Raw genomic sequence first — 22,092 nt, 5'->3', positions numbered from 1 at the left:
AAAGAGTGTAAATAATCAGAGACCAGTTTAAAACCAAAACATGTTCAACCCAAGATGAAGCATGTATGCCTTGCACAAATATATAACAGAAACATAATGCACTGCAGTGCAGAAATACAATTCCCTATGACCTGTTTATATGAGATAGAACAGCACCAATTAGGCGTTTTTTTGGTCCAATTTGGTTCTCCTTAGTTTTCAGGAGAAAAAGTCCTGTGTCTTTCACAATATGACCCTAGAATGACCCTTAAAAGTCACATGTTGAGTTGAGACAAGATAACATCTACTTATTTAAGAAGAATTATATGAACTGCAACTTGGGGAGTTCCTCTCAACTGCCTTCAGATTTAATTATAGGACTCTGTGTGCTAAGAATTTACAAAGAGTGAAAACACTTAAACTGGAAAAAATAAAGCAAGCTCATGATCCTGAATCTCTCCTGAAACACAGACTTCATGGGGGGTTGTAAATATCTAAGAAATATGAAAAGAACTTAGAGCACAATCCCCTTCAATGTACTGAGTATCAGGAATGCAAATAGATTCAATTTTCTAATGCTTATAAAAGATTCAGAATATGTAAAAAAAACAATGATGCTATAATGAATATTGAGGTTAATACAAACCTGAAAAATAAACCATACTACTTCATAATCATGCAAATGTGTCTTTTGAGACAATCATTGCCATTTACAGACAATATAGCGCATGCAAAGTCTCTTTTATTGTGCAGTAAATACACATAAGAAAAGTTAAGGGAGCGCATACAGTTTTGAACATGTTAATTTCATTTTCTTTCAAACTGTCTTCATGATTTTTAAACAATTTAGAATATATTGTCTGAACTGACTTAAACAAAACTGATACATAATTTGCAATTATTTAGTACTGAACATCATTTTTAACATTCTGCTGTACTTATTCAGAAGAAACATTTTAATTGCACCATTTATAATACATCAGAAAGTCTCCTTTCATGAACCTAAGTGAGATAAACTCTTGTGCTTATTTGGCAGACATACTGTATGGGGTGCATATAAAACCAGCTATGCTGCATAATCCATCAATAGAAGTAAAATACTTCATGCAAGTTTATTGAAGGATAAGATTGTCTTGCACCATCCAAATGACAAATTATCTTACATCATCACAATTCTGAATGCACGGAAGTCCACGTGACAGGATGCTTTCAACAAACCATATGTAGAATGTTACTTTGATGTCACATTAAGCTCTATATGGTTCTAACATACAATATGTATTTAATGAAAATACTGTTACTATATAAACACAGAACTAAAGTGGTGCATCGGGAGATGGAATAATCAGTTCTTGAATTCTATCATGAAATTTCATGCAAATAGAATCACTAGAGTTTTTTAGAGATTCAGGAGATTATTTCCAAATCCCAACAAAAACTATTGCAATTAAGTTCAATGATTCACAGTCAATGAAAAAGGCTCCACATCAAGACTGATGGTAGGGTCTGTATTGTACATGGAATGTTCTACACAGTATCATTAGAAAGTTAGACATCAATAAGTGAAAAGGAAAATGCACAAGCAAACCAAAAGGAAAGCAAATCAACAACAATATAGTGAGCATGCTAGAGTAGCTTAACACCATCCAGAAACCCAAGTTAAGGTAAAATAAAAAATATGAAATAAAACAAAACAAACCCCAAAATTGTAGATACACAGAAGATGCACCAAGGAACAGAAAAAAAAATATCAAGTCTTTGAAGTATAACAAAAATTAAACACATGCATAGAAATGAGGATTTGTGTTGTGATAGTAAGATACCAGTCTGAGGCCTAATTTACCTTCACTGTCTGACATGGCATGCTGGAAGTCATCCATGATGAAGGCTATGTCTCGATCATAGCCTCGAGTCCGTGACTCCTCCCTCATATGTTGCTGGACCTCAGGTAATGAATGGCTCGATCCAAACTGGTCCCTGGTATCTGCGGATATTGGTGGCAAGGGTCCAGCTGCTGCTCTTGCCATTCCCATTGGCTGGCCAACAGGACTTAGCGGGCTTTCTTCCTCTGAGTTCTGTGCTACTATTGGGATCCTTCCTCTGCTTTGGCTAATAGGTAGACTGGTGGGTTTAGTTCTTCCAGAAGGTGCTGCATGGCTAAAGGAAACATCTAAGGGTTCAGCTTCTTGGGCTTTCAGTCTTAAAGAAGAACTGGAAGAATCCCTTTTCAATGACAAATCAAGCCCATAAACTGAGGAGGGTCTGGATGAGGGCCTAGATCTACTACCACTGCTATAAGACTTGTCTGCTTCATCTTGTAATGTGGATCTCATTGTTGGACCTAGTGCAGTCCCAAGGCCTGCTCCAATGGATGAAGTCAGTGGTGGCCCCATGTATTTCTGTTGGTCAGTGATGTTTTTTCTAAGGCCAAAAGTGATATCATCCTGAAGAAGCCTTGCCCTAGCAGTAATTCCCCCAAGTGTTGAAGTGCTAGAAGTCATATAGCTTGAATAGTCAGGCTCAAGATCTCTGCTTTCTTGGATAGGTGAAAACTTTGTTAGTTTGGGGTCTATCAAAGCTTTCTTGTGTTTTGACTGCTTCTGGTAAAGGAGGGCTGCTGGGAGCTGCTTAGCAGCTTGTTTCTCAAGAGTAAGCCTACCTATGCTGTATTTCTCAGATTTTGGAAAATGCCGGTAGCTGCCCTCTGCGTGGTAATACTGTGATAGGCCAGCCAGATGATCAAGACTTTCTGCACCTCTACGGAACTCTTGTTTTATCTGGTGTTTCAGAAGTTTGAGCTCATAAGGGTCCTCCATTGGGTCTTCATCAGCCTTAACATAGGAATGTAACCTTGAAGAAGTCTGCAGTGGTGCTAGGAAGTCTGACACTTCTTGTGCTCTCCTGGCCTCAGTTGTGCGAAGCAGTCGATCTGTTTTTGTCAGATCTTTCTCATGGAGGCTAAAACTGGAACCAAGTGCTCCTGTTCCTTTAGTAAGTTCTCCTATGTCATCAATCAGCACATAATTTCGGGGTGTATGGTGGTGGTCTATATCTGCATAGAATGAATCTGCAGATATGCTTGATATAGGGCTGCTTGCTATGCTGTTTCTCTCATCTAGTCCTATCCTTAAGTCCAAGGTAGAGTATTTACTGCCCAGCTGGGAAACTGCATAATTATTGTCAGTTGAAACTGGTGTTATCATGAGAGGCTGATTGCGAATTACATCATAGTTTGTCGTTATCTTAGGCTCCAAATATAATGTGGTTTGTCTTGGCTTTGGCTGTATCACCATCATCTGTGATGGGAGTTGATATGATGGCTGTTGAGATGGTGGAGGTTGAGCCTGTGGAGTAAAGGACATAGTAGCTCCTGTTTGGAAAGCTGTCTGGGTCTGATAGGGTGAAACCTGCTGGTGATACAAGGGCTGCTGCTGTTGGTAATGTGATTGCTGTGTGAACTGAGTTGGTGCTTGAGTTGGCAGGGCAGGAGATGAATACTGATATTGAGCATATGGGCTTGTAGCAGGGGCAAACTGTGTTTCTGGCTGGGTTTGTGGTGGCATAAACTGGTTAAATTCTGTCTGGGGTGCAGTACGTGGTCTTTCCAAGCCATGCTGAGTTTCTATTCTGGTTGACCTGGTATTATTAACTTCACTGTCTGACATATAATCACGTTCTTCTGCTACTCCTTGGAGATAGGCACGCTCTCTCTTTTCTCTTTCTTTTAGTAAGGCTTCTTTTCTCCTATTAATGCCCATTTCCAAGTATCTCAGCTTGGCATCTATTTCTTTTTCCTCCTCATCTAGCTCTGCTTGCTTCTTCCTAAGCTTGGCTGATTCACGTTCGACCAAATCCAATTCCCTGTCTATATCCTGAAGAATTTTGGCTCTGGCCATCGTGGTGGTCCTACAAATCCTTCTGCGTGAAACTGATCCCACAGCAGTGTATGGTGACTGAGTTCCTGCAGTTGCTTCCTCTGGAGGTGGGTTAGGCAGAGTCCTCTTCACCTTCTTTTGAGTGCCTGATGGAGTTATGCTTGAAGAACCTTTGGTCTGCAACAGAAGAAGCAAGAGGGAATCACTGTTGTGGAGTCTTGATGAGAAATTAATCTCAAGTTGATTGATGTTTTTTCACGGTATGGTTTTATATCTTAACCACATACTTTCTCTGATTGAGAGGAAAGACTATCGCGTCTGGGAATAAGCAGCAGAACATGGCATGAAAAAATGGCATCAGTCTGCTAAAGGCCAGGAAGATAAGCAATTAAATTCAAAATAAGAGTGATGCTCATTTGCACTCTGTGTAGCCTAAGATTGAAAAATCTATTCCATATTCTTGAAATTGAATTGACTGTAATTTGAAAGGGTTTTTTTTTATTTATTCCATATGCTTATACAAAAACAATATACAGTGCATGTGTGTGTGGGAGGGGAATATATATCGACCCACACACCTTCCTTTTATGCAACATTTAATAGAAAAATGTATATATGTTTATAAATATATATACATATTCATATAAAAATATCTGTATAATCTGTACTATTGAATTCTCTGAGACAGACACCGAGTGCATACTGAGCAGCTATAACTTATACTGAAATCCAGACACCAAAGCAGAACTTTCTGGTGCCAACCCATTTGGTACAACTGGTAGTTCTTAGTCAATCTTGTAATTTTTGCTTAACCTTGCTGCTGTATATATATTTTAAGGGAAGATTGTTGCACTTTACAAAACTGGTATGCACTTTCTTGAGTTCATTATAGACTTTCTTAAACGAAATTTGTTCCAGTTCCAAAGCTACATTTTAAAACTTAAAAAAAAGTTAAGCAGTATAAAAATACAGGAATCTAGTTCAGACCAGATGTCCAGACTTTCCTGCAGTTAATGGCTGAAGGGCAATTCATCCTGATCTAGAGAAGTATCTACCTTAGGCTGATGAGTAATATTTTGGAGGTGCCTATTTCTCTTCATCAGTTAGGAAAGTAGGCAATGCAACTGGTCAGATGCAATCTAAATTGCATCCTAAGTTACTAGGGTTTTTGAAAGCTTATTTTTAGTTTTGAAGTAAATTTAGGCTCCCACACAATGTAGGCACATTAAGAAGTGAGTCTTGAATGATTTTGAAATTGTATTCTATCTTCCCAATAGCTTCTTAGAAGTTTTGCCTTAGTAAAGGAAAAGGGATTGATCTATATGCCTACACTAAAAATAATCACCTCAGCCCTTACAGAATGCAGTCACGTTAATAGCAAAATATGGAAACACTTCAGTACAGTTTAATAAGGGAAGTAAAAAGAATATTAATGAAGTTGATTCTTCTTTCTCTGCAGGCAAGCACAGCACTTTAGCAAGAATCAATTGTTAATAATTAAAAATAGAATTTATTCTGAAATAAATGCTACTTCACTCAGATAAGAAGTCATCAAGATTAACATTAATTATGAGTTTTTAAATCACTGTTTTCTCTGTTTATTCTAATGTTGTCAACAAATTGTAAGTTTTTTTAAAGTGTTGATAACCCTCTTTAGCTGTTCTCCTGTTACCTAACCTTAGCAAATCAACACACCATTTGTCATGGATATTTAAAGAAACATTCACTACCTTTTCAAGTGCCATTTAAGCTCTTTTCATCCTCTTAATCTAAATTCCATCAACTTTTGCATGTTCTAAACTTCAATAAACGCAATTTAATTTTGTTTTCGGCTTCCTGTGGCCATTTCCCAAACCCATGTTGTGCCAACAAATCAAAGAAACTAATTTTCTCTTGCTCAGTGTGTACTTATAATCAAAGACAAATTAAACATCTACAGTAGGTCTAGTTGGCTATTAATTTATATTGTAAATTCAGTCCAATACCACTGTTATTTCCCCCTCACAAATTGAAATAGCAATCACAGATGGTGAAGCAGTCACAGATGGTCACTGGTATTGGGGAAGATCTATTAATAACACACTCATTAAAAGGTCCATAATACTTTATGGAATTATTATTTTCAGATGACAGTTAAGTTACTGATGAATAAATCCCAGTGTCAGTTTATAATGCATTTTATTGGAAAAAAAAAACAAACCTAAAAATCCCCAACAAACCTCATCTTGTTTTTATATCCTTGTCTATATATAAAGAAGTTCAGACTAACAGACGCTGCAGGAAGTGTACCACTTCCTTTTGAACAAATAATTGATAACCTTTAGCTCTCAGCTGCTATTCTTACAGAAGACAAGTCTTAATTATTTTTACTTGATATTTACATTGGGATAAGAAAAAATAAATATGATATTTTAGTACTGTGATAAAATACGTTGGTTTTTTTCTTCTTCCTGCATGTACTTATCATCAGTTATGTTAGCATGCTACCTGGAAACTGCATTAGCAGATTTAAAAGAAGTTCAACTGCATTTTTTTGGAAGATAATTTTAAAGTAGTTGTTAAATTTAGTTTTCATTTGAATTTGTTAACTAGTGAGAAAAACAGACAGGCTAGGTCTGATCTTTACCAAATTCTAATCTCTTTTTCACAAAGAATTGGTAGTAGAAAGGAGTAATTGTGTTAGCCCTGTCCCTGTATTTTGGTCCCTGTACCACATTTACAATATTATGCTCATTTTAGGTTTAAAGTATCGAAAGGAAAGGTGAGTCAGAAACCTTCATAAGACTACTCTGAAGCCAAATTTAAAAAAAAAAAGCTATGAAATATAGACAGGCATTCTTCAGCCTTACAGTTCCTAGCTAAAGGTTAGGTAAGATGTCAGGCAGGTGACCTTAGCAAGCTCTCTGACTGAATAAGGCAGGAAGTTTTCTACCATATTTTATCACATTTACCATCTTCTTCATAACAATCCATTTACTTCTAGCTATCTACTATAATTTTCACTAATTTCTAAAAATCATTCTGTGTTTAGCAAATGATCATTCTAAATGCTGACTGTAAATCTCAAGAACTACAAGTAACTTATTCTGCTTCTTGTTCCACCATGACAACCTTATAAATATTATTACTTTATTGTTGACCCTGATATACGGAGAGAATTTCACACTACTCTGGGATCTCCCTTCAGGATGGACATAATGGTAATCAGATATCCTTCTGAGGCAAAGCTGACTTTGCTAAAATAAATCTAAGGTTGTACTTAAGATAAAGCTACAGATATGTTATCCTCAGTACTCCAGATTAAAAAACTGAGGAAGAAATATCTTCCCCCTCCTCCACCAATTTTTAAGGTTAACAACATTGTGATAATAAAGTTAGGAGAAGAATGCACTCCTCAGTCTTGCCAGTCAATGACAAGATAACATCACAGTGAGGAACTCAAAACAATGAGCTGAAGGTTGTGCGCAAACATATTTAGCTAAACCTTTCTACCTCACCAACATACATTAGTCTTGAGGTGCTTTATCTCCTGAATTTTTAGAGGTCATCTGGACAAAGCCTTCTGAACCCTGTTAAATTGTGTGGTGACTTTAGAATAATTCTTTTGAGATGATCATCCTATTTCTTGTGAATCTTTGTGAAAATACATATTTCTACATATTTTTGTCTCCTCCAAAACATGGGATAACATTTATGGCATGAAGAACACAGAGTGTGGGAACCCACGTCTGAAGCCAACATGTAAAGTGGAGTGATGAACTGTGCATGGTAAGGAAAATACATTAAAATATGTATTCATAAAAGCAGTGCTGAGAACAAAGTAAGACATAACTGAACAAATGCTAAACGTCAGTAAAACCCTATCATCAGCCAACCTGTACTGCCTTGCCTTATGTGCCACCACTGGCAAGGGCAGTGGAATATTAACTTGATGAGTAGAATTTGGCCTTGTGCATGAGAGAGAAATACCCTGCTTCCTAAGTAATCTACTAGAGCTTTCCTTTAATGTAGCTCTTGCCTTTTTCTTTTCTGCAAGTATTTGCTCTGGGGACTGAGCAGTCAGGCAGAAAACTAGCTTCTAAAGCACTACACAGCAGCACTGAGATGCCAGTTAGTCTGATTTTCTTGGGGTTGGGTTTTTCTCTTTTTTTTTTTAACTCCTTTGGAGGCTCTGTAAAGATAAATTTCTTTTCTGCTAAAACCAATATAAAATTTCTAGAAATTTTCTATTCCAAAACAATAAGCATTTTTTAGAGGTTTTTTCTTTCATTTGTGTCAGTCAGTCACTCGTTTCTCAGATGAGCACTTCAGTACTTTCCATCCTCTTGCTCCTTTCATTTTCTCTGTGAAATTGTTTGAAATTGCCATTTTCACTTCAAATGCAAGGGGAAAAGCACAGTGCACTTCCTAACAGCTGACGTGACATGAGATATCAACTTCTTTCCTCAGTTAAACACATAAAAGGCCATATGCTTCTTTTGATCTCGGGGGGAGAAAGGAAAAATTAAATGGAAATTTCATATGCAAACTACAGACAGATGTGGCTCTTACACCGTGATTTTCAAAGGGATCTAAACCTACATTTCATCTGCTTTATGTGAGTAGGCATAATAGTTGTTATCAGTCATTTGCATAGAAGAGGTAGTTTTATACAGACTAAACAATTTGCAATTCATTTGGAAGAGGAGTGACAACTTATGTCTATAAGGGAAATAGGGAAATCCCCTCCTCAATTTATACTGGTAAAAATTAGGAATATCAGTTTAAATCAGGCATGCTAGATACTCAGAAATACACCAGTGGAAAAACAGTTTGTGAGAAGAATGAAACCCAATGTGTTGAAACTTTGACTTGAAAAGATGTAACTGGAACAATACTCCATATGTGTGTATTTAACTGATTTTAGACAACATAGTCAAAAGCTTATGTTTTCATTTCCTTATATCTACAAACAATATCTATACTGCTTTTCTTGCTAACTGAATACACAGCAACCTTTTTACCCATTCCTCTTAGCTCAATTCAATACTATTGGTAAATTATTTCTTCCATAGCATAAGCCTTATACAAAAAGGAAACATTTCTGGCTACCTCATGCAGTAACATTATCTTCCAAACTCACCTGAAAAGGATTATTTCCTTCTTTATTCTTAATTTCTTTTTGCCTCTGCTATTCTTTTCTATTTATCTTTGTAATCATATTACTTATCTATGCAAAGTGTTCTGGAATACAAGGTTATATAAGACATTTGCTGTCCAACTATACTGAATGTATATAGAATTACAGTTACTCTACAATAATGAAAAAAAAAACCTCTGGCAGATTGATTCAGACAATGGGCATCTGTCAAGATAACAAAAAGAGTAAAATTGTCAAAGTTGAACATTGCTTCTGCATTGAAATCTCTGTACCAAATTGCCTCAATATTTTTCCCACAATTCAGTCTTTATAAAAGAAAAAAATAAAAGGAAAAAAAATCACAAAAAAAAGAAAAATAAAAAAGAGAAAAGGAAGGATGAAAGGAGAAGAGAAAAAACCTGTCCTCAAAACATAAGAACATGGTCAGAATTTCTTCTCCAGCTGACAAATACAGATTTCATACATTGCTATAAAGAGCTTGAAAACATGGCAGGAAATATATAGCTTCTATGCAGGTGATACCTACTGATGCTAAATAAATGTTTGTCTTTATGTGCTTTGCACTAAATATGTTAAAGAATCTTAAATACTTTATTATATATCAGTATATTAAAAAACTACCAAAGCACTTCACAGAAAGAAAATACTATTCTTCCACTGACACAATACTGTGTTTTCAGTGCTAACTCCAGTTAGTACTCTGAGTGCTACAGTACTATATCCATAGTCCAGGACCAAAGCCTGAATCTGATAAAGAATTCAGAATAAATACTTTTGTCTGTGAATTAAAATCTTTCCTCATTTGTAAATCACTTGTGAATTTTAATAATATAGTCCAATTTTGTTTAAAAGAAAAAAAGGATCCAAATCAATGGATTTATCTAAATGGTATCCTCCTCATGATTAATAAAAGTTTCTGAAAAGGAAGTTTCTGAAGCATAGTCTGCTTTGATACCCCAAAAGATTATGAAATAAATGACAAAACAGGATAGTGTATATGGAATTCTATGTACAGCTTGTACCACCAAGTTGGACAAGGATTCACTATCTGGAGAAACACTAATGGCAATGCCAGAATTGCTATGAGCTAGGCACCTAACAAGATCAAGTCAGTCTGTGGATTCATGGTGACTATGTACTTACTATACATAGTATACTACACCAGAACATAATTAGTGTTAATCAATCATCAATTCTTTTTTTCTCCCTATTGTTTCCTTGAAAGCCTAAAAGGTATTTTACATAAAATACAGAAATGTAGATACTCAGAAGCTCTCAGCCTAATCTGTGGAAAGTTATCAAGAGTTCTATGAAGTGGATGGACCATGTGATGCCTGTGCTGGGTTAAGTTACAACTATTGATTGCACATGATGCGCCCTGTCTATAGCACAGCCTGTTTTTGAATTTCACTAACTAATGACACAGAACTGTACCTCAGGAATATGTTCTGATAAAGAGTTGATGTGATTCTGCCACTGGTAATTCAAAACAGTTATATTAAAGGATACTGTACCGAAGTATTAATTGTTAACTTTGGGATCAGTCAATCATGAAGCTATTTGTGCCAGTAGAGAAAAAAACATCAGTTACCTCCATCTTGGAGTGAGAAAGCCCTTGGAATAAATCTTTGCATATAATGCAACATCCTTAGCATGGGCTGATTCACTTACAGTAATTAGTAATACACTGTTTCTCATCATGAAACACACAAAACATTATATGTAATTCCCCTCAGTCAGAATAATGATTTTTATTTGAAACTCGGATCTCATCTATGGAAAATTTTATTGGATGATAAAGAGTCTTTTCCCAGTCAATGAGAACACGACTTTAAATTCCTTCCTTTGCAATCTAACTGAGAATCCTGGCCAGAAAACACTGGTGAGAAAAATTCAGAACAGTTTATACTTATCAGTAGGATATGCATATGCTGAATTGACACCATCTGTTTTCAACTGATATCAGACTACTTTGCAAACTTTCAGTTACAATTAAACAGAAAAACAACTAAACACCCCCTCACCCCCCTATCTCTGAAGGAATAAATATTAACATTTTTGCCTGTTTTACAGAGGAAAGAAAGAAAAAAAGAAAAAAAAAGAAAACCAACCAAAAAAGGTGTGAGAAAATCTTGGCTTTTTCTGCCTCTCCTTCACTACTGACTTCCTCCAAAGAATGGCAGTGACGAGACTCCACATGGTGCTCCACAGCCCTTGTTTATTCGCAAGAGTGAGGATTCATCTGCCCAAGTGCAGACATAACGTACAGAGCTAATCTGAGCTAGTCCTCCTGACTACTGAATTGAAAGAAAGTGCAATTTTTTTTCAACTCACACCCTAAGCACGCCTGTTTCTCTCACTAACTGTAGAAACAGCCACATGGAACACAGATGTCACCTGTAAATGTCTCAAGACAGAGGTCAGTCCCACTCCTAGCAACTGCAGCACTCTGCATTTCTGCTCTGGGTTCCTCACGCCAGATCTGTTTTGTAGCAGAGTTTTAATCCTTGTCTCCATGCAGGAATCTTGCCACCTCTGTAATTCTTCAGAAATTACACCTCTCCTCAGCAATCAAAGGCTCTGGGTTTAGCACAGTTGGATTGTTCAGGCAGTATTTATTTTATTCTGTGCTCATGATGCTTTGCTTCCCTGGTCTAAGACTAAAGGTAGCAGAGTGAGCAGAGGCCTGATTAATCACCCTTTCTAAAATGTGGTTCATGCTGGGGAACGATGGCCACGTAACTCCTGTTAGGCATGCATTAGACAAACTCACCAAGTGCCTAACTGCTTAATTCAGGCCTTTCTATAAGCTTCACAGCTGAGCCTTCTCTTGGTCTTTTCTGCTCAGCCGTGAATGTAGACATACTGCTGTGCACCCACAGAACAGCTTACATCAATTTTCCTTCCCTTTTATCCAAAAATGCCTTAAAATTTATCAATGCAACACATTTTATTGTAGAAAAACATACTTCTCACTCTGCTTTGGTACCATGTATAGCTTTCCAAGGTTTTTCAAGTTCTATAAGGACCAATAGCCCTTCATGGTGGTTACACAGTCGTCAAAAATCCCAGCATTACACACTATTACAACAGAACAGAAACAAAGGGCAGAACAGAAACAAAACGTTTGTGAAAGTCTTCTCTGGCTGCTGACATCTGGCTTCCAGACTTCATCCCAACCACACAACTCACCAGCTCTCTGGTCCGCAGCAAATTCTGCACAATCCCCTCTGCCTCAGATCGACAAGTTGCTTTCTCCATGAGCTCAGGTTGTGAGTCCATTCCTCCCTCCTCTCTGCAGTTTCTCAGTATCTCCCTGAAAGTTTTTTGTTTACCCTCTCCCGCCACTCCTCTTTTCCTGAAGCATGAGAATCCCCCCTAGAATATACTCAGTTGCTTCCAGGGCAGGAGCAATCACTTTCTCTCTCTCTCTCCAGAAGCTTCCAGTCAACCCAATCCTCTCCCTTTGTAAAGGAATGTAACTGAATCTGACAACAAGCACACTGAATAGATCGCTGCCACAGATGGCTAAACTTATAAAGTGTGAAAACCACTTACAGTATGTCCAGATTTTTCATTAAACTTTTTCTACAGTGGAAAAATGGACTAGCCAGACCACACAAAACCCCACATTTCTATTCTTATATTTTTATTCTCATATAAGAATGGCATTTCCAGTTTGATATAAACCCATTTACACGTGACACAAGTTAACCAAAATAAAATTAATCTCTTCTCCCACCCCACCCCAAACCTTCAAAAAGCTAACATTTCAAAGACAGCATTAATCCTTGAATAAACACGTGCAGAAAATTGTTATAGTGATGGAAAACTAACATCTTCTCATGGAAGAAAACTAGCTTTCACTAACTTATCTATTTAAATTCATAACTCTCTCTTATTTTCAAACGAACAAACAAAAAAATTAAGAAGTATGAAACCATTTTTTTCAAAGTTAAGGTTTTTTTCCCTGTTTTTCTTGTATAAGTATTCTACAGTCTGCAGATATTACACTGGGTTGAATCCATGGAGCTGTGAAGGAGAAGTGACAAATGTCATTTGAGAGTATTTAAAACCAGGCTGGACATGAGCACCAGCTCTTCACCAAAAAAATCCAGTCAAGGCACTCTGCTCAGTCTTGACTAGCTCAACTGTGAATAAAACTAGGAGAAGGTCCTGATTTTTAGAACAACCTCCATCTTTTCAAGAGCAAGTGGATATAATTTTTATACCTGGTTGTTTTAGTAATTATTAAATATGGTTTATATGACTAACTCGGAAAACCAGATTAAGGGCCTGTAGCGATAGGACAAGGGGTAATGGGTTTAAATGGAAAGTGGGGAGGTTTAGATTAGATATCAGGAAGAAGTTCTTCATGGAGAGGGTGGTGAAGCACTGGAACAGGTTGCCCAGAGAAGCTGTGGATGCCCCATTCCTGGAAGTCTTCAAGGCCAGGCTGGATGAGGCTTTGAGCAACCTGGTCTAGTGGAAGGTGTCCCTGCCCATGGCAGGGGGGGTGGAACTAGGGGGGCTTTAAGGTCCCTTCCAACACAAACCATTCTGTGATTCTTTTTCAGAAAAGTAAGTGTTCCACTGCGGGATAAATTCAATCAGATGACAGCCTTGCAGGCTATGTGATATTTAATCCAACTGTGTAGGGTTGGGGAAGAAGAACACAGGAACCTTTAATGAATTTTCTTCCTACTATTTTAATAGCAATTATACTATTTTAGAATCATGACCTTCCTCTTCCCCTTTCTACTTACTGTGATAAGCAGGACAGAAAGATAGAAATTTGGCAAGCTTACTGTTAAACACTAAAAAGGTTAAAGTAAAGGCAGCAGCAAACAAGAAATTAATGTGATAGATGTGCCATTTGCAGTTTCTAAACCTGTATTTGTATGCAGAAAACCAGTAGCAACAGGACTTAAATTAACCTTGATGACCACGTAAAAATGGGGTTGACCTGGAATCAAGGATACACTTTCACTGCAGAAACAAAAGAAAAAGGTTCTTTTTTACCCCCCTCATTTTCAGAGCCTTATTTTTTTTGTACCAAACCATTCTTTGTCCACCACTGCCACAGGTCAAAAAAAGTCTAAGTAAAAAGTAGCTCTACTTAATTACATGCCTATAGACTATACCAATTTCCCTAAACAAGAAGTGCACAGTGAGTTTTACTCTACAAATATAGAAAAGTAAGAGTAGAAGATGTTTACAAGATGAATACATACTTGGGTTGGTACTCTCTTGGTTTTATGTGTTGTTCTCACTGCTGTAAGATTTCTAGTGACACTAATGAGTCTGAAGTTGACCTTACAGAGTAAACCCAGAGTTTACATGAGAAATGAATGAAACCCTGAAACGTACATAAGCATTCAAATGCACATTCTAGACCAGCAGAAGAGTAAGAGCTGGAAAACTAGTTCAGACCACCCAAACTGAATGGCTACTGAATATACAAGTGACATTTTAACTTCATAAATAACAGCCTTTACAGAAATGTCGTGTAGTGTTGTTGGGTTCAGATGTATTCATGGAAAGTCACAGGATGGCTCTGAAGTCTCAGGTTGTCTGATGTTCACTGTAGTCTAGAGCAGCCTAAAGCACAGTGTATGGATGCATCTTACACAGAAGAAATGGCAGTATTTATGGGATGAAAGCAGAACTGTTGGATGCAAGTGTGATTTGTCAAAGGTGTGCTCCCTAAAGATTGAAAAAGGCAGAACTGATGAACGGTTTTTAGCTGGTGAGGATGTCAGAAGCAAATGTAATACACATCTCCAACACATCAAGGGTTTAAGAAAACAGTATTGCACAAAACAAGAACAGAGAAAGCTTTACAGTATCAGGATAAATAAGAAAAGATCAATTATTAGTTAATATTTAGTTGGAAAACAGAAAAAATGGCTGAGCATGAAAATGGTTCTTCTAAACCTTACTCACACAATGCTATGACTGAATGCCATGATCAAGAAAAATCTTTTGTGAGGTTTCTAATGTTCAGATGGGCATGCACCCCAATATCGCCAAGGTAAGAAGCACCCTGGAAAGAGGCTTTGGCTTTTCAAAAACAGCAAGTCAGAGGATGGAAAGACAAGAAGCACAGATTTTAAGCAGCTAATTTTTGAAAGTCACCATTCAGTAACAGGCCATAATGGTACATTTAATAGTACTGTAGAGGTGAGGAATGCCTACCTGAAACACTAAATACCTGGATGTTAGGCAGGGTTTGATGTGGAAGAACAGTTTTGGTCATAAGTACCTATATAAAATCGATGGGTCAGGAGACTTTGTTTCGATTTTTATCATTTTGAGATAAATCTGCTTTTGTGAGAGTTCTAGAGATTATTAGATTTTAAGAGCACCTAGATCTAAATGACAAGCTTAATAAAATTATTTTTATTTCATATTTTGTAAAGTATGAATGCTTTTGCTACTGAAGGCTACCAAAGCAACATCGCTTAGCTGAAATATTTCAATCCTGCATCAAAAGTTAACACTTAAAGGGTCTCAGGATATTAACCATTAATTTATTTGCCTCTGAGCTAAGACCAATGAAAGGTTATTGTGTAGCATCAATCATGCAATGATTTTAGAGCCTTGGACAAACCAGACTAGAGATCATCAAGTTATCTCCCATGATGAAGACTGCTGATATTTAATTTCTAAGTCATCAAATCAGGAAGCTAAATGATTTTTACTTCATTTCAGATCACAGTATTTATGTTCATAGATCTTTGATAAGTCCATAATCAAGTAAAGAACCTTTCTATAACTATTACAGAACTTGTAATACTTACAGAACAAGCTGTTTATATTCCAGCAGGAAAAATGAAATCCTTTAACTCTCAGATCTCTCCTCCAGTATCTGAGATCACAGTAATCATTTTAGTACATTGCTGTACATAGAGCAGACAGGAGCCAGGCTGGCTGAATAGTGATGAGGTTTATCTTGACTGATGAATCACTGATGACATTTACCTCAGCATGCATCATCCATGAGCTCTGTGTATTAGTGTGCAATTCCTTATCATGTTCTTTCAACATTAATTTACACATAAACACGAAGTACTGAAGTTATGATGAAATATTGTTCTCTCTCTGCTCTGCTCACTTTCTGGAAAATATTAAATGACTTGTATTCAACCATGGCCAACATTTTTAATCTACACTGCCATACTGTCACAGTATCGATTCCTTCTTATAACATTTTACAAGTTATATATTAATGAAACATAACTAAAATGCTGTAATATAACAATAATTTCAGAGAAGTCGGATGAAAAATAATTGGAAAATGGAACACATATCTAATATATCTTAGCTCTAAGTAACATAAGAAGAACCATGGGGTTTTTTTCAAATTGTAGAACAATTAAAACTCAGGATCAAGTCAGGAGGGATCCTTTTTTGAGTGTTTCCTCCAAAAAGCAAATATTGAATTCATAGTAAAATGTAAAAAGAAGACTCAGAAGAGAGAAGAAGTGATACCACTACTTTCTAACTTGCCTATAGATCTACATCAGAGCATGAGATCAGCCAATGCCATTCAAGAGAAATTTCTTTAACACCTATGCTTGTGTCATGAAGACCCAACACCAAATAGTCTTCCTATTCAGCAGTTCTGAAAGAAAACTGGAAAAGCACTGTACCATTTTATATATTTAGGCCATATACACGACAAATATACTATATATTGTGGTGAAGCACTAGAACAGGTTGCCCAGAGAAATTGTGGATGCACCATCCTTGGCCATCTTCAAGGCCAGGCTGGATGAGGCTTTGAGCAACCTGGTCTAGTGGAAGGTGTCCCTGCCCATGGCAGGGGGGTTGGAACTAGGTGATCTTTAAGGTCTCTTCCAATCCAAACAATTCTATGATGTCTCTAGGATACTGAATTCTCTCTTTCGGCTCCATTATGAAGACTTACTGGATCGTCACTTACTGTAATAGGAGGCTGGATACCTGCTTGTGAAAAATCATGTGTTTTTATGCAAAAGTATGTGGGGTTTCTGTGTATAATTCTCTAGCTCACCCCAGGAACTGTAAGCACCCAGTAATACAAGTGATTTGGAACCTATCTAATTATTCAGATACCACTGTGCTTGACACTTTGGAAACATACAACATGAGAAAACGTCTGCTGCAGACCTCCTACATGAAATGGAACAACAGGTTCATAAAAAAAACCCAGTACTCTGTCCCAACAATTTCTTTACAGAACCAAGTATTTTCTGACATATAATAAATATGTGTATTTTCCATTCTGTCTTCAGATAAAAAAAAAAAAAAAAAAGATGATTTTTATGGATAAAGAAAATGCATTGCATTCAACAGTTAGTATTGAGTAAACACTTAAGAGAAATATTATTTTAGCTTTCTGGGGGTAAGCTAAGTTCTATTAGAGAGGATGACATCTAACCTCAGAAGGTGACTATCTCATCCTTTTCTGAAAATATATGAATTGGTCACTGTCATGGAGAAAGGCTGAGTTAGATGGACTTTGAATAGAAATTGTGTTGCAGATCCTATCCTCATGAAACAACATTCCAGTTGTTGAACTGCACGTAAAAAAGAACAAATATCTGAAATGCTTCAACTTGATCTTCAGTCTATTCTTTCTGTATGACCAACTCAGGAGAAGACTATAAAGCACTGATTTCACTTTGTTCTTTCTCAGTTCACCACTAAATTTCTAAACTACATTCAAATTCTGAATTTTCTGAACTGCAGGGAAAAAAAATCATTCCAACATATTTATTTAAAGAAGTTTGGAGTTTCATAGTAAATTATTAGTAATACTATAACTTTCAGCAGAAAACACACAAGTGATGACAATGATTTTCAGATAGAGGATCAGAAATATACTGGTATTTTAAAAAAATTCCCCATTATATAACTATCAGCTGTTTAGTATAATGAAGTTGAACCACACTTCATTTAAAATTTCTATGCTTTGTGAGGAGGACACCTTTCTTTGTTCCACCTTATTTCTTTATTTATTGCTCATTCCAGTGTCTGTGTAACATAATGTGTTGATATGGGTAAAAAAAGTCAAAATAAATTACTAGAGACTGGTAAAAACAGAATCACAAATCTGATGCAAAATGAGACTTCTACTGTCTCAGCTATTCTATTAATATCTCCAGTTCAATACACATTCAGAGTTTTTCTGTAAGAACCCCTTCCAGGGTTTGAAGCAAACTGAGCTGATTATCATCGTCTGCCACTTCCCACCATTTACTTTATTGACTGTATTGTCGATACTTCTACAACAAGTCAGACTGGGAAATTCTCCATTAATAAAACCCCTTTTTTCCCCCAATTATTTCCAGTAGGATCAGAAGTAGAGGGAAAAACAACCCATGCCTGGATATTTTATTTTTTTTTTTTTAAACTGGTTAGGAAAAAATGCATTTTAGGATAATCACTGTCTAATCTCTCAGCTTGCCAGCTGCCAGGGTCTCATTTCTACTTTCTCTCCATAGGCAGCTGGTAAACTATCAATTTCTTTTTTTTCCCATACTATACAAAACTCCCTTCTTTTTTCCTTTGCAAACCTGAACTTCTCCAATATAAAATTCACATTTAAAGGATTTTTTCCACTGGAAAGTTTCCAGTGCTACTATTTAAATTTTTTAAATGAACAGCCTTTCTCCCTGTTCCCCAAATTCCATCTATTTGGGGGTACTATTCTTTGTAATAATCAGAACTGAGACAATTTTTTTAAAGAAAGTGCAAAAAAACTTCCTTATATTGGAAATGGTGGAATAACCAATTCAGAGAGAAAAAAAAAAAAAAAAATCATCATTGTAATTTCCTAAAGGCTCACTGAATTAACAGATTGTACCAGTAACTTCAGAGAATTGATAGTTACCTATTCAACGTCTTCTACAAGAATCCCTACGATTGTTCCCACAAGCCTCTATGACTTTAAAAACTGATGGCAATACTCAGCTCTGAACTTAAGCCATTATAACAGAACACAAAAGGTTCAGAGACAACTCTCCTTTAAAATATTTCCCTCTCTTTTATTACTCTAGTGGAAGGTCTAGTGGTCTAGCGGAAGGTGCCCCTGCCCATGGCAGGGGGGTTGGAACTAGATGATCTTTAAGGTCCCTTCCAACCCAAACCATTCTATGACTCTATGATTCTACTCCACATTTCTCTTTCTGCATCCTCGGTTGTGGCCATACACCAGAACAAGCTGGAAAATTGCAGCAGACACAATTTAGCTGCTGAAACCAGTGTGTAGATTAATGGGGCAATAAGTCAGTACAGTTAAGGAACTATTACTGTGCATTATCTTTCATGAAGTGCAACATTAATATATGACCTCTAGTTCTCCAAATAAGTTCTTTAGAGCCAGTGTTCTACTATGAGCTGGACACTTATCTGTTCTTTCCCCATGCCTTTTCCACATTTAATTTTAAAGTATCATCTTTTGAAGTTTCTTTCTGAGGTTGACCCATCTGATGGCAGTTCTCTGTGCCCCTTTCCTGATACCCTTGGTGGTTAAGGTGGCAATTTGGCTGACATAAGAACACTGCCGGAAACTGATGTGAATATTAATGAGGTAAAAGATTCAGGAAGCCAGCAAACATGCTTTAAAGTAATGACTCAGTGGTGAAAATAGAGAATTGACATGAAGAAACATAAAAAGGAGAAAAGAAGACAACTAGTAAATGACAGGAAGAAAGAATGTGAAGGAGAAGGACTAAAAAGTCTTTGAAGAATGAAGAGGTTGCAAGGCTGAATAAAACAGGAACATGACCATTTTCTTCATCACAAGTTTTCTACCTTATGCTTAGCCTTCTGCATCAAGCACACAACAAGGTAAAAAGACTGAAAAAAACTATGATCAATTTTACAACTTTCCTTTTTTTCCGTCAGTTATAACTTAATAATTTAATCATCTTAAATTTTATGTCTTAAAATTTAGATATATTTATTACTTTAAAGTTGAATTAATAAAATGTATGACGACTTCTAACCAACATTGCTCTCCTGTTACATGCATATGATACTTATGGACTATGAACAAACCTTTCTATTTCAACACAATTTGACAAGCAAATCTTCACCTGCACATGAAATTATTCGCTTAAACATACTATAAGCAATCATTACTAAGTAGTACTGGAAAACACGAATATTTCTTCAAGACCAAGGGTCATACACCTCAAGAATCTTTGAAGAATTTGTAAACCAAAGTGAAAATAGGAGTCAAAACTATTGTATTTCCAGAGTTATTGTTCTGCAATAAAATTTAGAGCTACTTTATGAAAGATATTTACTTTAAAATTATTAAAAAACAGATCTTCCAAAATAAAGGAAAAGGCTACAACATTAGGATTGTAAAAATCATATTCAAAGAAATTTCAATATTAAAAGGCATTAATGAGTGCCAACTTGAATTTGGGATGCTGCTGTAGTTTAAAAGTGTTTTAGCAGTGTTCCCTCCCTTATTCTTCAATTGTTACTTCTCATTATATTTGTATAAAACATGGAAGTAGTTTTCTATCATGATTTTGAACGAAATCCCTCATAGAGATATTTTACAGAATACTGTCACTGGATTTAGGGGATCTTTTTTTCCAAGTCTAGTTACACATCAAATAGCAATGAAAGAGGAATTTTCTAATCTATCAGTTAAAGACCAAGAATGCATTTATAACAGATTTTCTCTTTATAGTGATGACAGACATTGAGGTGTTAGTATCTCAGAATTTATATATCAGCTATGCATTACATGCCTATAAACAGATACTGGTTTTTATTCTGAAAGGATGATTTCCCAAACTTCAGTGTATCAAGAAGAAAAAAAAAAAAACCAAAACCAAACCCAAAACTCTAGAAAAAATGGATGAGGCTCTAGTAGGAAAAAACATCAAGTAATTTCCCAAATTACTCTAACCTAATTACTGGGTTTGAGAGCTTAATGGGGGACATACACTAGTGTTTCCTGAACTGTACTGTGTTTCTTTATAAAGCTGCATAGGAAGTACTTGAAGGAACATAATTTGCTTCTGAAGTGAAGCAGCACAGCAGTTTGAGAGTCACTGCATTCAAGGTAATTAGCACAACACTAACTAGAAGAGCAGGACTGAGACTGGAGAGGTTCCCATACTCTTTCCATCCTGCTTTATATCTATGCACCCAAAGCATTACAAATCTTGGCTAGAGAGGTCAGGGCTTGAGGAGAGTGGCTGTTCTATGAAGAGAGGATAAGGGAACTGAGTTTCTTTAGCTTGGAAAAAACAGGTAATTTCTGTCTTCAACTCTCAAATGCAGCACTACTGAAAAGACAGACTAACTCTTCGAAGAGATGCACAATGAAGGACTAAAGGCACAAGTTGCACAAAGGAAATTAAGCATTCTTCACCATGAGAGCAGGGAAGCCCCAGAACAGGATGCTCAGAGAGAAGGTGAAAACTCCATCCTTGGAGGTTTTCAAAATTCAACTGGACAAGCCCTCTAGTCACTTGATCTAACTTTGAAATTAGCCCAGCTTTGAGGTGGAGGTGGGACTACATGACCTCCACATAGCCTTTCCAATCTAATTTATTGGTGATCCTTATCTCAGTCACTGTGATGGGTGAGGAGTTTAGCTAGTCAGTGTCTGCAAAACATAATACAGACACCAATATCCTGATAGATTTACTGCCAAGATGATGTGGAAGGTGTGAAAGAATAAGGACTGCAGTATTTATTTTTAATAAATAAAACCTTCAATGTAGGCTTCAGTGCTGCCGAGGTGAAAATTAATGTTAGTCATGTTTGCAAAATACATCCAGAAAAGCCATTTGTTTTTTCACATATATCTTTTAAACATATATACATATATACATAAATATATATATATACATATTCTTTCTTTCTTTCTTTATTCAGTAAGTTCTTTGGCCAAATAATGAAGAAATGGAAAAAAGATAAATATGGGTTCTTAAACCTGGGTTACAGTTTTTTCAGACAAGCAATGCTGAAACAGGCTGTAAGAACATAAAGCCTCAAAGCAGCCTACACTTGCTGTCAAATGAATGACTTTTACTGACTAAAGAAAGATCTGGAGGCATTACTATAAAACTCTCCATA

The 22,092-nt window shown here is 36.4% G+C and overlaps 1 protein-coding gene across 1 annotated transcript in view; it reads right to left on the bottom strand.

Moving 5' to 3' along the window:
* Positions 1-22,092, bottom strand: part of LOC104510804 (protein piccolo-like) — a gene marked incomplete at both ends in the record, with an annotated part of 61,183 nt that overhangs the window by 11,065 nt on the left and 28,026 nt on the right. Inside the window, 1 exon segment of the mRNA XM_010153166.1 lies at positions 1,823-4,031. Within this exon segment, the coding sequence (XP_010151468.1) occupies positions 1,823-4,031 (2,209 nt within the window).

Source organism: Eurypyga helias, unplaced genomic scaffold (assembly GCF_000690775.1).
Source record: "Eurypyga helias isolate BGI_N326 unplaced genomic scaffold, ASM69077v1 scaffold15366, whole genome shotgun sequence".
NCBI lineage: Eukaryota > Metazoa > Chordata > Aves > Eurypygiformes > Eurypygidae > Eurypyga > Eurypyga helias.
The sequence above is the reverse complement of the archived record's forward strand: the minus strand, read 5'-3'. Positions and strand labels throughout refer to the sequence as shown.